The sequence below is a fragment of the Pagrus pagrus genome (assembly GCF_965226575.1).
Source record: "Pagrus pagrus genome assembly, chromosome: 9".
Taxonomy (NCBI): domain Eukaryota; kingdom Metazoa; phylum Chordata; class Actinopteri; order Spariformes; family Sparidae; genus Pagrus; species Pagrus pagrus.
This window is the reverse complement of record NC_140193.1, coordinates 4624144-4639811: the sequence shown is the minus strand read 5'-3', so window position 1 is coordinate 4639811 and position 15668 is coordinate 4624144. Positions and strand designations below refer to the sequence as shown.

General features: G+C 40.2%; 2 protein-coding genes across 5 annotated transcripts in view; one reads left to right on the top strand and one right to left on the bottom strand.

Annotated features, from left to right (window-relative positions):
- cUnh2orf69 (chromosome Un C2orf69 homolog) overlaps window positions 1–15668 on the top strand; it is a 38884-nt gene that overhangs the window by 17391 nt on the left and 5825 nt on the right. Inside the window, exons 1-2 of one of the 3 annotated variants that reach the window (XM_084362052.1) lie at window positions 4919–5010; window positions 10170–10471. In XM_084362052.1, coding sequence (XP_084218178.1) covers window positions 10175–10471 — 297 coding nt within the window. In that variant the 5' untranslated portion in view covers window positions 4919–5010; window positions 10170–10174. Of the gene's footprint in view, window positions 1–4918; window positions 5011–9747; window positions 10472–15668 lie in introns of those variants that run through there. The other 2 variants (XM_084362053.1, XM_084362051.1) reach the window with 2 other exon arrangements.
- Window positions 2451–9392, bottom strand: ftcdnl1 (formiminotransferase cyclodeaminase N-terminal like 1). 2 transcript variants are annotated; one of them, XM_084362054.1, is made up of 6 exons: window positions 9130–9392; window positions 7923–8041; window positions 7578–7673; window positions 7003–7158; window positions 4841–5029; window positions 2451–3906 (listed from the first exon to the last, which is right to left on the bottom strand). In XM_084362054.1, the coding sequence occupies exons 2-6, from the start codon at window positions 8035–8037 to the stop codon at window positions 3473–3475; spliced, it is 990 nt and encodes a 329-aa protein (XP_084218180.1). In that variant the 5' UTR covers window positions 8038–8041; window positions 9130–9392; the 3' UTR covers window positions 2451–3472. The 2 variants fall into 2 exon arrangements, with proteins under 2 accessions (XP_084218180.1, XP_084218181.1); XM_084362055.1 differs by lacking the exon at window positions 7003–7158.

Sequence of the window (15668 nt, the reverse complement as noted above, 5' to 3'; positions counted from 1 at the left end):
CTCAGCCTGTGCCCAGAGGATGTTGAACATGTGTTCAGGGTGGGGGTTGGGGACTGCTGACTTCATAGGTGGCACGCTTACTTCCCACACTGATAGGTTGGGGAGGATGGCACTGTGCAGCGTCTAACCGGCAGTCAGATAAAAATCTGCCTCTTTATTCCTTGTAAACGTTCCTATTTTTGAATCTGAGCCGTCACAGATGAGAGTGCTGGAAATCTGTGCGGCAGTGGAGGATCTGATTTCTAGATGTGATTTCGTGCAGGACTGTCAGACGGCTCAGAGATGATGAGTGTTTTTGTCCCTCGCTCTAACACTGCTGCCTCTTTCTAGACACACAAGACACGTTTCTCCACAGTATCCGACTGGAGCAGAGGGTAAAGGGAAGATGTGGGAGGCAGAGTGTGTAGGGGGAGAAAAAATGGACAAAACAGAAAAAAAAAAAGGGAGAGGGGAGGGGGAGAACTGAGAAAGCAGCAAGAAAAGAGAGGAAGAAGAGAGAACAGAGAGCTTTGGAATATTTATAGAAGGCTGGAGACTGATGTAAAGAAATAAGCTCCTCTATTTCGGTGCTGTGACACACGGTCGCATCTCGGATGGTACGCTGTCAGGCTAAGTCATATCAAAGGGATCCTATGGTGCGTCTGCAGCAGCAGCATGCAGAGGAACATCCACGTCTTCACCCAAGCACAACATTTTTTGATTCAGCCATCATGCTAAATGGATGTTGATTCAGTGATTTGCTGCCGAAAGATCCCAAAGTGCATTTTAATCAGGGACGCGATGGCCTTGTGACAATCATAAGAGCCATTAGACTCTGAGCCACATAACCAATTAGGTTACTCAGAGATGAAGACGGGGGGAAGATGGGATTTTGTGGAAAAATATGAAATTCACTGGTTTTATTTTTAGCTTATTTTTCTTGGGAAGTGTGATGTGTCAAAATGAGATTTTTTTTTTAAAAATTAGTCGCGTCAAAATAGATTTTATATGCAAAAAAAACATGAGCACGAGTGTGTGTGTGTCTGTGTGTGTGTGTGGAGACGAGGATACCTCTGGGCTTATGCTGTGACCTAGATTAGGCCTTGATGCTCCCGAGCCTGGCAGGCTGAGTATATGTGTGTGTGTGTGTGTGTGTGTGTGTGTGCCATCCATAGAGTAAATGCATGTGTGTGTAGATGCAGAAGAGGGAGGAAGACAGCAGCGAGGAGGAGGAGGAGGGATGTGTGTGTGTGTGTGTGTTAGTGTGTGAGGGAGGCAGAGCGTTGTTGTGTATGTATGCATGAAATGAAGCTGCATGGCTGCGTCGCCTGTGTGACTAAGAGCCTCAGCTGGATGACATACAAAGAGGTGAATGTTCACGCAGTAAGAGAGCTTATCCAAAGAAGCGCGTACACACACATTGATGAAAAATCGCACAGCTTCTGCCTCAGAAGGCAACCTTATGTAAGTTTGAATGCAGGAAGATGAGAAACCACACAACAAAATGAAAGCAGAGTAAATTCAGGCATTGAAACTGGAAGATCTTGGGAACCGGGTCGGCACCTTCTCTCTGTGTGGATTATAAACTCTGGAATCGATCATTTTCCTCACAAAAAGGAGAAAATTGAGCATTTTCTAACGCAGTTTTTGGCTTTAAAGCCTCACTCTGACCCTGCTTTTGTGCCTCAGCCATATAGCTCAAGTTATAATACCTAATGACTCATATCTATACCTCCTTACTCCATGAATGTGCCGCTATTCAATGCATTATACTCCCCTTATGTAAGAAATGAGTGGAATCATCTCGCCCCAGTTAATTCCTGACCTGTCCTCTGGCCAAACTTGTCCCCGTGTTATTAAATGGTTAATCCCGTGCGTCACGAGCTTACACTAAACGATAAACAACTATGACTGCGTTGTAAGTGAGTTCCACTCTTAACATGTTCACGGAAACGCGGCCAAAACGCTTGATGTCTTCTCGAAGATTCAGGCCATGACTCGCGATAAAAATAGCAGTCTCACACACAGATGGTGACTCTCCCACAGAGTCATGCACGGTGAGGCTGATGGTGGAGAATGATGGGAAAAGACTCATCAGCAGGGACTCATCAGTAAACACAAGTGTCCCATTTGCTCCAAACAGGAAATGGCACACACACACAGACGAAAAATTTAAATTCCACTCTGGAGGGACGACGCGCTGGGTTTTTTATAGTTTCTGTCTCGGTTGGGAAGAGAAGAAACTCAGAGATAAAAAAACAAATCTCTTTCACTGCAAGTGTCAGATTAATAAGGCACCGAGGAGACAGGTGTGTTATAGAGGACGTGGAAAGATCTGCTTCAGTTTAAGTCGATCTCCCCTCATGAAAATAACACCAGGATGAAAATAATGTGTTGATATTTCTTTGTTTAACGTAATAACTGTAGTAAAACACAATTAGTCATCAAATATTACATGAAATCTCTACAAATGTAGTTATTCCTGACTTTAATCAGTGTTAGCGATAGTAAAGATCAGATGTCAGGAAATATGGGTAAATTACGTAAGATGCACTGAACAATATACACAATGTAAACAGGTTAATTGTTCCGATTTAAAATGCTGTAAACAGTCAATCAGAATTAGGCAACAAGTCTTGGATTTCTCCACATACTGCAAACAGTGTGTGTGTGGTGTTTTATATGTATATTTATTTACGTCTTTACGTTTTATTTTCCTTTCCAAAGCCAAAAATCATCAAACTAAATTGTTTTCCCGACCTAACGTAAGCTGCAAACTTTAGCATTGACCATTAACAAGCATTAGTTGTAACCTTGCATCACTTCCAAAGCCAAATAGCATATTATTAGCTAACTGCACTATTGTTGCCTTTCCAAAGCCAAAAATAGTCAAACTAAATGATAAGAAATGGGTTCAGAAGTGTGTTTCTCTGATCGAACATGAGCTGCAGACGTTGCAGGTTACATAATGTCCCTGTTGAGCTCCAGAACATTTACTGTGTGGGGGCGAAGATGCGCTGTATTAGAGTTTAGCTAACGTTAGCTGCTTGTTGTCCTGTTTAACAACAGCCAAACTAATTCAAGACAGTTTCATCAGGTAAGCCAGACACTGGTTGGTCTTTTAGCCTTGCATCTAAAATTTAAATATACTGTTTAAATATATTTAACCAGCATAACAATCACTGTTAGTTAAGCTAACTTTAGCTAACTACAACTAGTAAAATCATCTAGCAGCAGTTTGCTAGAAATGAAAAACACGTTTTTGCGTTGTTGTTGGTTTATTCTGGCTTTTGTGTATCGATTAAAAAATTAAGAATTGTGAGTGATGAATTTGTCATTGTCACACTAAAGTATTCGTGCTGCACATGGTTGGATAGCTTGACATGGGGGCAGCAGTGGTAACAGAGGATGGCACAGCTTGTGATTAAAGTGACATGAACACAGATGATGTACTTTTACTTGAGGTTTCACTGGTTAAGGCAATAAATCATTTTCACATTCGGATCCTTCGCCGCTCTCTCCAGAACTCAGCGATCCCTCGGGACAGTGCTAACTCTGCCAGGCCCCTGCACTCATGGGGGGTGAACCCCACCAGCGCGGTCCCCTTCGTGCGGACGCCCTCCCTCCCTGCCAGCTCTGCGACCCTCGTGGTGATGAGCGACGCTGGAACGTGACAGTACGGCTGTCCACCGATGCTGAAAGTCGGCCACGGTTCGCCTGCAGTGTGACCAGGCGGGCTCCCCTTCACGCTTTCCACGTTACAGGCGATTTCCACAGCGCCCTCATGTGGCAAAGCCAGAACCTGCACGCCGGGTAGTCCCCCCGGAGTGGACTCCCTGATGGCTGTGGCGATGCTGCGTCCCATGGTGATGTCCTGGGTGTCGATAGTGACGTTGCAGTTCATGACGTACGGACTGGCCCCAACACCTGCAGGACAACACGGTGATATTACATAGATTGTTTTTACAGTTGAGGCTCCAGTTGGTGGTAAAATTTTAATTTATTCCATTCCTACAAAGGATTTCTGCCTGTAAACCCGTCAAAAGACAAAACAGCAGGTGTAGAAAGACAGTGTTGCTCTTTGATTGTGATGGATTGAGATGGTTCAGGTCTTAAAAAGAAAACTCTCGATGACGGACATTTTTTTGCATGTTTAAGATATTATAGCACTAGATAACAGAGTGGACAGGGATAATAGAAAGCAGATCAGACCAGCAGCTGCTTTTAAAGAACTGGTTCAGATTTTTTTCGAGTCGGTCCTAATAAAATATTCACATGCACCATATGTACACAGAACAAGTCCGTAATGGCCTTGTAGTGCTCCCTCCCTCGTGCACTGCTGTGACTTCACTGTGAGAAATTGGAGGACGAAAAGTTCAACCGAAGCGAATATGAACCCCCAGAAGTCTGTGTGTCCAAACAGTATGTAGGTTAAGTGGAAGAGAAGGAAGCATCACAGTCTGTATGGATGAGATGAATCATTAAAGCAGCTGATACTGTAGAAACATGGCAGGCAAAGGCAAAGGACTCAGTCTCTCTGTAAGTAACCAGTACAAGGCTCCTTCAAGGTAACAATAACAATGACTCTTCAGGTGATTAAACACTCATGAAAACATAATTATGGATATTGTATTTCTGATAATAGATCCTTTAAATCCCACACGCTGGACCTTTAAAAGGGTCAAAGAAGAGGAGAGAGGTGGCCTGTGGTTGAGCTGTAACAAACACAGACACAAAGTCACCTGTGTTGTATAATCCTCACACAGAGACGGTCTAACCTTCCTGTCAGGCTTCAAAACATTCATCCACAGAGCGTCTGGCATATAAACTCTACCTCCCTCTCTCTGTCAGCTCTGCTCACCTGTGACGCCGAACTGTTTCTGTGGCCGCGGCCCGACGTCGGGCCTGATCTGCTGCGAGTCCGCCGTCTTCTTGAACCAGCCCATCTCCTTCCTCCTCTGAGCGAGCCCCCGCTGAAGGGGGGAGTCCGCCCAGCCGAACAAGAAGGCGCTGGTGCCCTGGACCCGCTCTGTGAGTCCCTGAGCCACAGCTGAGCCCCACAAACACAACACACACACGTTAGTTAAAGCAGCAAACGAGGCTCGAGTCATCACATGCACACAAATCCAGAAACACGAGAGCAATGTGAGCCTGACAGACTAAACACACCTGAGGGGTTTGATTCAGACAGAGGGGGAAAATATGGACACATGGAGCATTTTATTACACGCATGCATAAATACGGTTCTCGTTAGTGAGTTCGCTGATTATTATTCTGCAGTCACACCACGCAGATTAGCATACAGAGTGCACACGGGCCACATGCTGCGTTACTGCTCATTATCAGCAAAACACGTGGCTGCTAAGTCATGTTGTTAACTCTGAGACTAATCAACAGCACAGGAAGCTCAAGATGTAACATAATCAGCCTGAGACTCGGTCCAATACACACTGTGGACGAGCTCCTTACAGTATATTTACATATACAGTCTGTCAGGAGAGATGAAGGCAGGAGGTGCTGCAGCTATCGTTTACTCTCACTGTCGATCAATCCGGCGATTATTTTCACGATTTATCGATTAGAGAATGGAGAAAAATGTTGCTCAGTGTTTCCCAAAGACGTCCTCAAATGTTTTTATTTTGTTCTGAACCCAAAGATATTCAGTTTACTGTCATAAAGAAAGCAGACGTGCTACTGAGTAGGGCCCAGCCGTGCATCGTGATGTCCTGGAAGCTTTTTGTTATCAGTACACAGACTATATAGTTAAATATTTACGACATTTTATATGAAAGATTAAATACGTTGACGTCTTTGTGTAGATCACATTTCACCTGCTAGTGCAATATGACTTTGGAGAAATACCTTGTTGTTAATCACTGTCTGTCTTTCAACCTACAAATGAACAAATTATTCAAATGATTACACAGATTTGTTTGTTGTGACACGTTGATGTTGAGACGATTGAAAAGATGCTGAGGCCCAGTTTCATCTAATAATATACATTGAAATCCTGATTATTTGATGATTCATTTAATAGGTGACAACAAATCGATTTATTGATTTATTGCTGGCAGCAATAAATCAATAAGATCCTCACTCTGCCTCTCTACTGAATCTCTGTAGTCGTTTTTAGACATTATATTATAACTTAAAATGTAAATTGCAGCTGCTTACTGCAAAGGAAACATTTCAAGTCACAGTCTGCGTGCCGTCCTCCAGCCTGTCTGTGTGCCCACACTGGATATTAATTATATTTGAGCCACTGAGTCGAGTCAAAACATGTTCGTCTCCGTCCTGAGCAGGCGCTGCACTGAATACAAAACAAGAGACACGAGTAATGACTGTGCCCTGAAAGCTAATAGACCATATTCACACACATATTTCCTCTCATGTCACGCTCAGGGTGAGAAGCTCACATACTGGGATAATGAATGTTAAGCTACAGATAGTTATCAGCTACCACTTTCTGACTGATCAGCAACTGGAGAGATGATGGATAGTGACTGTCTGGAGGGACACACGGCCATATTTCAGCATAAAACAACATAATCAATAACCTGTTAGCTAACGTTAGCGTTCACCACCTCCTAGCTGACATTACTGTTTCACTTCCAGGTTGAAATAAATGTGCACTGAGAATTTATAATTTAATTCCCGCCTTTGCTGTCATATAGTGTAACACTATCAAACAGGAACGTCAGCGAGGAAGTGGTTGAATGCTAACATTAGCAGTTGTCTAACGTTAGCTAGCAGGTTATCACATATGTTGTTTTTCCTTGAATTATGTCCCAAATGTCCCTCCAGATTTTCACTCTCTATTGTCTTTTCAGTTGATGATCAATCATGAAGTGATGAAATGATATAATTTGTCAGATTTCTAACGTTCAGATTTGAAAACTTGGACGCAGCAGTACGACCTTCGAGTGAGAAAATGGCCGTTGTGGATCAACTCAGTCGACGGGGACATTCAATATTTCTAGTTGCACTCACACACATACATACATGCACAAATAACATCTCACCCCGAGCCTCTCTAGCGCAGTCCTCCACTCCCACCTCCTCCCCCAGGGGGTAGATGGGTATGAGGTCGACGGCACCCATACATGGGTGAACCCCCATGTGAGCACGCATGTCGATCAGCCCACAGGCTTTCTCACATGCAGACAGAACCGCCTCCCCTGAAATAAAATGCATATATTTATAGTTTTGTGTAACCTTCAGAAAAAAAACTCAAAGGATTTGGTAAATTCAAGCAAATTAATCCAATTTATTTGTGTTTGGGTGCGAGTGTAGGACACACGCCCGCCAGCTTTGTCTGCATTGTCAGAACGTTGTGTTCGGGACGAGCGCTCAACCAGATAAACTTTTCTCTGTGATCTTTGCCAGAAAAATGTTCATCCTGAATTTTTTGTGTTTAAATCCCTGACAAAGCTTATTAAAGGATTTTTTTCCTCTCAGAGGATTGGAGAGCAGGGGACAGGAACTGAATCCCTGCGGTAGACGCAAAGCTGCAGCAAGTAGCTGACTCGACGCTTCCCTCAGGAGAATGAATGAAAAACACATTTCACTACAAATGTGTGAAAGCTGCAGGACTCACTGATGGAGTCGATGCCGGCCACGATGGTGATGACAGAGCGGTTGTAGTCATGGTCGTTAAAGATGTTCAGCACTGCCGTCCCCTCTCGTCGCACCCCTGATGCAGAATCATTACAAACAGGAGAATATAAAACATTTCAAATGATGTTTTAGATAAAGAGTCTCCTCAGTTTACATCTACGGAGGCATCGTAAAACTCAGAGAAACCATGTTTAGCAGCATCATGGAGGACAGATGTGTGTTTTATAAAGTACACAAGAGTCATACTTGAGTCAACGTGAAGATATTGTGTTCAACATTTGAACAGACGACTTTAATTTAAGGTCCGATACAAAGTCAGACTTGCCTTCCGTGTTGTATAAAGCAGCCTTGGCCACAGACTCCACCAGGTCTTTTCTGCGAGCCTCAGAAACGTTGAGAAGACAAGCCACCAGTCTTCTGCCCAAAGAGCACGAGGCCATGTTTCTGCAACAGCAATAATAATTCTGAGTCTGATGAACAACATGTCAGCACTCGTGTACAATATTCCAGATAAACCCACATTTATCTGGACAGAAATGAAGCCAAGATGACACATTTCTTAACCCTGGTGCAAGAGAGGAAATGTTGAAGTGAGTCTATTTTAACTTTTGAGATTAAAAGTTTAATTAATAACCAATAAATGACAGTACATGTCAAGTAATTTATGGTGGCTACTGTGAGCCACTGTTAGCAAACTTCAGATAGATATTGCCATTTTCATTCGGGTCCTTACACTTAGAGTACTCCTAACCAATAATTTATCTTTCACTGGATCACAGCGATAGGATTAATCAAGATCTCATTAATTTGACAAAAGTCACGACATGACTTTTTTCGTGGAAATCCATAATATAAAAAAGTTCTGAATTCTGGGTGAGTTGGAGTGGAATGACCCATTTAACAGTGTCTCACAGTTGTCTCTTGTGGCCATCATGCCAGCTGTTCAACGATGGTTATTCTGGCTCACTTCTGAGAACAAACCCTTTTTCTCCCTTTTTGTTTTTGTTGCACCTTTAAATCAGCATCTGTGTTAATAAGCATTGTTTGGCTATTGGCATTAAGTGGAGTAGTTATTCAATGAATGCATGTTACAATAAGCTACAAACTGCTGACTGTCAACTGTTTCAACATCAGACTTTAATAATGATGCCATCTACAGTTAGTTTGTGGAGCTGCCTTAGACAACAGGAACAATCAAATAACAAGAAATACTACTACTAATAATAATAATGATCTGCAAAGTTCAACATGATGACAAGACCAGTTCCAGAAAATAACTGAATGGATATATGTAACATCTGCAGGAGAAAGGAGGAGTCTCCTCTTACCTAGACAGCTACTCACAGTTCAATAATTCAACAGTTTAATAGTTTATAAAGTCCTGTGCAGCATGTGGCTTTCCCCATATCAGTGCTGACTGCTGACTGAACATGTTCAAAGTCCAGACTGGAGTAAACTCTCTACTTTTATCTGTGGCATGCAGTCAAAAACATGTGATAGTAACTAAACTGTTGGTCCATAAAGTGTCATACTTGCGTTATAATGACAGCTCTCTCAGCACCAACACGTGCACCTCATTCTCTGGTGCTGTACCACCTGATTTCTGCACGTCAACACCAACAGATCACTAACTTTAATGCAGCTGCTGTCAAAACATCCACGTTTAGATCCACGACACTGTGCACAAGCAGACTTTAGCATGTGTGGCTAAAGAAGAGAGTGCTCAGTGCAAGATGGTTCACTCCTGTAAACCTTTGTCCGTTCTTGAGGAAGCTAAATTTGGTATCCAGTAACCTTTTTTTTTTGTCTTTTTTTTGTACAATCTTTGTTGGCTCTGTTCCGATTGTATGTATTGTGTGTGTGTGTGTGTGTGTGTGTGTGTGTGTGCGTGTGTGTGTGTGCAAGGAGGCCTACTGAATAAGCATAATGTGTTTTGTTATTATTTATTATGTGATTGTTTAGACGATAAATCGTTAATGTATGTATTTATTTCCTGCCTTTTTTCTATAATGTGAGAAATATTTATATTTTTCATATTAATCACAAATGTAGTTCTCCCTGAATGTGTTTCTCTGTTTTCCTTTGGCCACATTTTTAATGTCCCAAGCCGAAAGCTGACCAAACTGTGTGTTGTTGTCCGACTAGTCAAAACCGGAAGTACAGAGGAGTGTATCATCCCGCTACCGAGTATCTCTGGAGTCAAAAAAGAAGACATGCGCAGTAGAGCTCGGGGCTTGCTCCGCAGCAGCTAGCAGACTGGTGGGTGTGTTTGTGACAAACAGCGCCTCTCTGTGGATAAAACAAGACCCAAAACTGACAGAATTTAATTAATAGTGTCCGAATTTCTTATTAAACTGCGACGATGTGAGGCAGACGACGGTAAAACGCACTGCGGACTGATAAATATTTCGGTTATAGCCACTGAAAGGCTAATCGTTTTCACGCTAGCTGCTAATAATGTGATGCTGTAGCTAGCAGAGGTTAGCTGGTTAGCTAGCTGTCAGCAGCAGCAGCATGGAGTAGTTAACTGCGTTTATAAAGAAAAAACGCCGACTCATTTTCTTATTTTTAGAGTTCATGCTAGCTGCCCGAGCAGTCGCGGTGGGCTTCACTCTGATAGCTGTGGCCAAAACGATGACCTCCGTGGCAGCGACATCCTCCGAGCCCCGGGGACTGCATGCATCAGCCAGCCGGGATGCACGCTCCGGGAGCCCGCGGCAGAGGCTCCAGAAGCTGCTGGCGGTGCCTGGATACGACCCGAGCCGAGTGAACGACCTGCTGCTCCTCCGGCCCGAGACAGACGGGCAGACTGGTGCCGAGTCAAAGGAGAAGAGCAGCAGCAGACATGTGGTGTTTTTCCACGGGGACATTCAGGTGAGTGTGTGGAGGTGTATTGATCAGGGAGGGGCTCAGGTGATCGATGGGATCAACAGAAAGAGGATGAGTGGCCTAACTTGTCATTTAAGTGGTAGAGTGGTGGTAGAGTTGTAAGGATCAAATGATTAGTTGGCAGCTATTCAATTAATCGCCAAATATTTTGATTATCGATTAATCGGTTCATTCATTTCATTTAAAGGCAAAATTGATTCCAGCTTCTTAAATGTGAATATTTTCTGGTTTCTTCACTCCTCTGTGACAATAAACTGAATCTTTATGGTTTGTGGATAGAAACATAATGTAAACATAAAGTCACTTCATGTTTAGACAACATTGGACATGAGAGGATAAATTCATAACTGCCGCACATCATTTATGGAAAACAGACACATTGAAAAGGACTGGAGGATATCCTTTTTGTGTCCATTAACTGACCAATTTTAATAGATCTGCAACGATTATTCAATTAGTTGTCAACTCTTTCATCAATTACCAACTTTTGATTATCAATTGATCAGTTTGAGTCATTTTTAAGAAAGAAAAGGTAGAAATCCTCTGATTCCAGCTTCTCAAATGTGAATATGTTCTGGTTTCTTCACTCTGTGACAAGAGACTGAATATTTTTGGGTTGTGGACAAAAAACATTATATAAACATAAAATCACTAAAGATTTAGACAACATTACACATGACAGGGAAAATGCAGGAACTGTCATGGATCTGATGGACAATAGACGTGTTTAAAGAAAGACTGAAGAATATTTTTATGTGGCGAAGACTAACACGTCCTCTATCTAACCAGTTTTAAAAGATGTGCAATGACTATTTGATAAGCTGTCGACTGTTTCACAAATGACCAACTCATTTTGATAATCAATGAATGACTTGTGGGAAAAAACTCTAAATTCTCTTATATGTGAATATTTTCTGGTTTCTCTCTTCTGTGACAGTAAAGAGAATATCAGTGCAAGACAACAAAACATTTGAGGACGTCATGAGAACAACTGAGCAACGTTTTTCACAATTTTTCTGACTTAAAAATATTTAATTATTTTTTAAATTGCAACTTTTTTAATTTATTTATTTATTTATTTTTAGGAAAATGTTATAAAAATGTTAAAGTATTATTTCTGGTACAAATATTTAGAAAACACAAAAAATTCAAATAAAAATATTTTTTTATTTAAACTCCGACCCAATACAGACGGCATGAAAGTGTATTAAGACAAGATTAATACATTAAAAAAGAATCAACAAAACAGTTGTCAGGTGGAAATAGATGATGAAAATAAACTTTAGTTGCAGCTTTAATATTTTCTGGAAGAAGTTGAACCTCAGCAGAGCTTCTCTCAGGAGAAATCTAGTTTGGTAAAAATAACCTACCTAGAAAAAGTCTCTCAAAGGACTTTGAGAAGTGACGACATGTATTTGGTCTTTGTATTCTGTCATGTGTTTTTCAGTAGTAAAAAGTTTTTATAGTTTCTACACAACATGTGAAACCTCGTGGGTGAGGGTGAAGGTTATCTTCGTTGTTTTACTGCTTCATAAAAAAACTCACTAAACCAGAAAAATCAGCTGCATGTTAGTTTCCACATGAGGAAGCACATTTGGGTTTAGTTGCATGAGAATGATGGTTTACCACTTTAGTAGCAGAGTGTGTAGTTCATTCTGCACGTTATTGTAAACTGTCAATGTGAAGTTAATCTGCAACAGGAGATTAAAATCAGTAAGTCTGAGAGGTTTCTATCTTATGAGGGCAGATATTTGACTCTGTCACACTTGGCTGCTCTACGTTGATATCAAGTTAAGTTTATTTATACTGTTCAGACCTTCATCAGTGAACTACACTGTTTAGTGCTCAGTGTTAGGTTGTAAAATTCAACTGAATTCAAGTAAGGAATAAAATATATCAGATCATTAATGAAAAATCAAGAACTGGTCCTATATGGTATTTATTCACAATAAATACAAAACACAAACCAACACACACAGTGACATGATGTAATATATTGATAATAGATGATGTATTGCATTATTGACACTTGATTTCCCAGCCTTCAGCGCTGCAGAGTTTTATTGGAAAATTTGCAATTTTACATCACAGGGCTGCACAATTATTCAAAATATTATCGACAGGCAAAAAAATGCAAATGCAAAAATAACCATTGCAACTAAAATCGAGACAAGGGTTGAAACGGTATGATGTTTTCACAATATGATAATTATATCAGAAATGATGGTTTCTTGGTGTAACGATGTAAGACCTGAGTACACATTCATACCATTCAGTGTTTTGAAGCTTTTCTGTCCTCAAACCATCATCTCTTGATGTGGCCATGAGAGCAGCAAAAGTTTTCCTTTTCATTGACTGTTATTTAAAGGGGCAGTTCACCCCAAAATCAATAATACATGTTTATCCTCTTATCCGTAGTGCTATTTATTCATTCAGATTGTGTTGGTGTGAGTTGCAGAGTTTTGGTTATATCTGAGATTTACTACAGGTAAAGGAACAATGTTTTGTTTTTTTTATTTTATTTTGGGGTGAACTGTCCTTTTAAAGGCGTTTTCATTAAGAGCAGAACACTTGAAACAAAACCTTTCTCCTGGATGGAGCTCCAGCACATTGTGTACTCTTCTCCCTCTGAGGCACCGTGACCATCAGAGGAGCGAGGTGTTTCTGATCATGTCGCAGTTCTGAGTAAACTTCTTTAAAGAAAAGACGGTCGAGTCTCTTCATCCGATGCCAAACCTATTAATTGCAGCAGTTGCCAGATTATGCTGTCAGATTATGCAGAGCCGTCTCACAGGCTTTTTGTTTCTTTTTTTAGTAAGTGGACGGGCACGTCACTAATCAAGTGTAACAAATATGGAGGAGTGAAAGAAGATTAAACATCGCCCGTTTGTTTTTCTTTTCTAATTGCCTTCAAGACTTTAAGAAGTGCCCTCGTTTATCAGAGCTCCTCTTTTCTTTGTCCTCATTTGCAATTCATCAGGCGACTTTCCAGGCAAGTGTTAATATTCCCACAGTGTGCCGGTGTCTGCCAGGAGACGTTCGTATGCACAGGATGCCGTCACAGAGATGTTTCCATGTAAATACAGAGAATGAGGTCATTGTGTTGAGACCACACAGTCTGACGGCACGCTGAGAGGATGCTGCTGATGGAACGAATCCAGTGTGTCAGAGATGGACGTGTGTGTGTGTGTGTGTGTGTGTGTGTGTGTGTGTGTGTGTGTGTGTGTGTGTGTGTGTGTGTGTGTGTGTGTGTGTGTGTGTGTGTGTGTGTTTCATTCAGACTCTCACCATGGCTGTTGTCAGGAGAAGGGAACATTTATTCTTTGGCAGACATCTTTGACTTTTCGGAAGGAAAACTTTTTTTTATCCTTCCACTTAAGTTTTAAGCTTTTACAGGGCCGATAACGCTGCCAACACAGATCCTCTCCTCCCCAGATAGATAACTTCATGCCACAACACTTCATCTTTTAAAGCCTTGTACTCTAAACGTCATGACCACAATGACTTAACATCTCCTTGTAGGCACACCGTGGGCTTTGTGGATGCATGCACCTGTTTTTTTTTCGGACATAAATAGATGCAGAGTGATTAAAAAGTATTAAAACTAAAAAATGTGTGAAAATATGCCAAACATTTTTTTTCCCAGAATTGTTCTCCCCGATACGTGTGACACCAAATGGGAAACAAAAATTTTGTGAAAGAATATTTATTTTTTCAAGTCTAATTTTTTTTTATTTTTTTCCCAGAACTTTTTTTTTCTTCACAAATTTTTTGTGAAGCCGAGCTTAATAACTTTGGTAGGAGAGTTTTTAATTTTTTCATCTGTGAAAACAAACGAGAACTTTTTCTATCTTTGAAAACACGTAAAAAAAAAAATTCATGTGTGAAATTGAATAATTTCCCCTGCAAGGAGATTTTTGTTTCATGTGTGAAACTTTTTTTTTTTTTTTTTAGTATATTTTTTCTTTCTACATGTGTGAAACATGTAGAAAGAAAAAATATCCCTAAAAAAGTGGGGGGAAAATTCATGGGAGAATTTTTCTTTTCATGCGTGAAAAATATATTTTTTTATCCTCTGAAGATTTTTCTTGTCATATGTGAAAACATGCAAAAAATTGCGAATGCAAACCAGAACATTTTGTGGGAGAATTTTTATTTTTTCACATCTGAAACTTTTTTTTTCAAATGGAAAAAAAAGTTCTGCCAGGCTGAAGAATTTTTTAATCTTTGAAAATATGTGATTTTTAATTTATTTTTTTTTCCCAGGAGAACTTTGTGTTTTTCACTAGAATTTTTTTTTTCTACACGTGTTTTTTTTCTTTTTTTTCCATGTGTGAAAACATACGAGAACATTTTCTGTATTTATGAAACCAAATGGAAAAAAAAGTTCTGGCAGGCAATTTTTTTTCTTGTGTGAAAACGTTTTTTGTTTTTTTTCGGGATAATTTATTTTTTGATGTGTCGAACCAAATGAAAAACGTTTTGTCTGGAGATGGTTTTTTTCCCTAAATTTGTGAAGCCAAGTGAAAAAAAAAGGTGTTTTTTTTCCAGGATAATTGTTTCTTCTTTTATGTGTGAAAACATGCCAACCTTTTTTTTTCCCTTTAAGTGCGAAACCACATGGAAACCAAAAGTTTTGTGGGAGAATTTTTATTTTTTCACATCTGAAAAACATTTTTTGTCTACCAAGTCAAAAAAAACTTGGTACGAAATTTTTTTTCATGTGTGAAACATTTTTTCCCCGCAGGAGAACTTTTTTTTTTCCATGTGTGAAAACATACAAGAACATTTTCTGTTTATGAAACCAAATGGAAAAAAAAGTTCTGGCAGGCTGATTTTTTTTCTTGCATGAAAACATTTATTTTTCCAGGATAATACATTTTTTTGACGTGTCAAACTAAATGAAAAACATTTTGTCTGGAGATGTTTTTTTTCCTCAATGTGTGAACCCAAGTGAAAAAAGTGTATGAGAAATTTTTTTCATGGGAAAAACAGAATGAAAAACTGTAAAATGCCAGAAAATGGTGAAAAATTGTCGATCATGTTTTTAAATGACTTGTTTTGTCCTCAACCCAAAGATATTCAGTTTACTGTCACAGAGCAAAGAAACCTGAAAATTTTTACATTTAAGAAGCTTGCTTTTTCCTTTTTTAAAGATTTTAATAGACGCAACTAATCGATT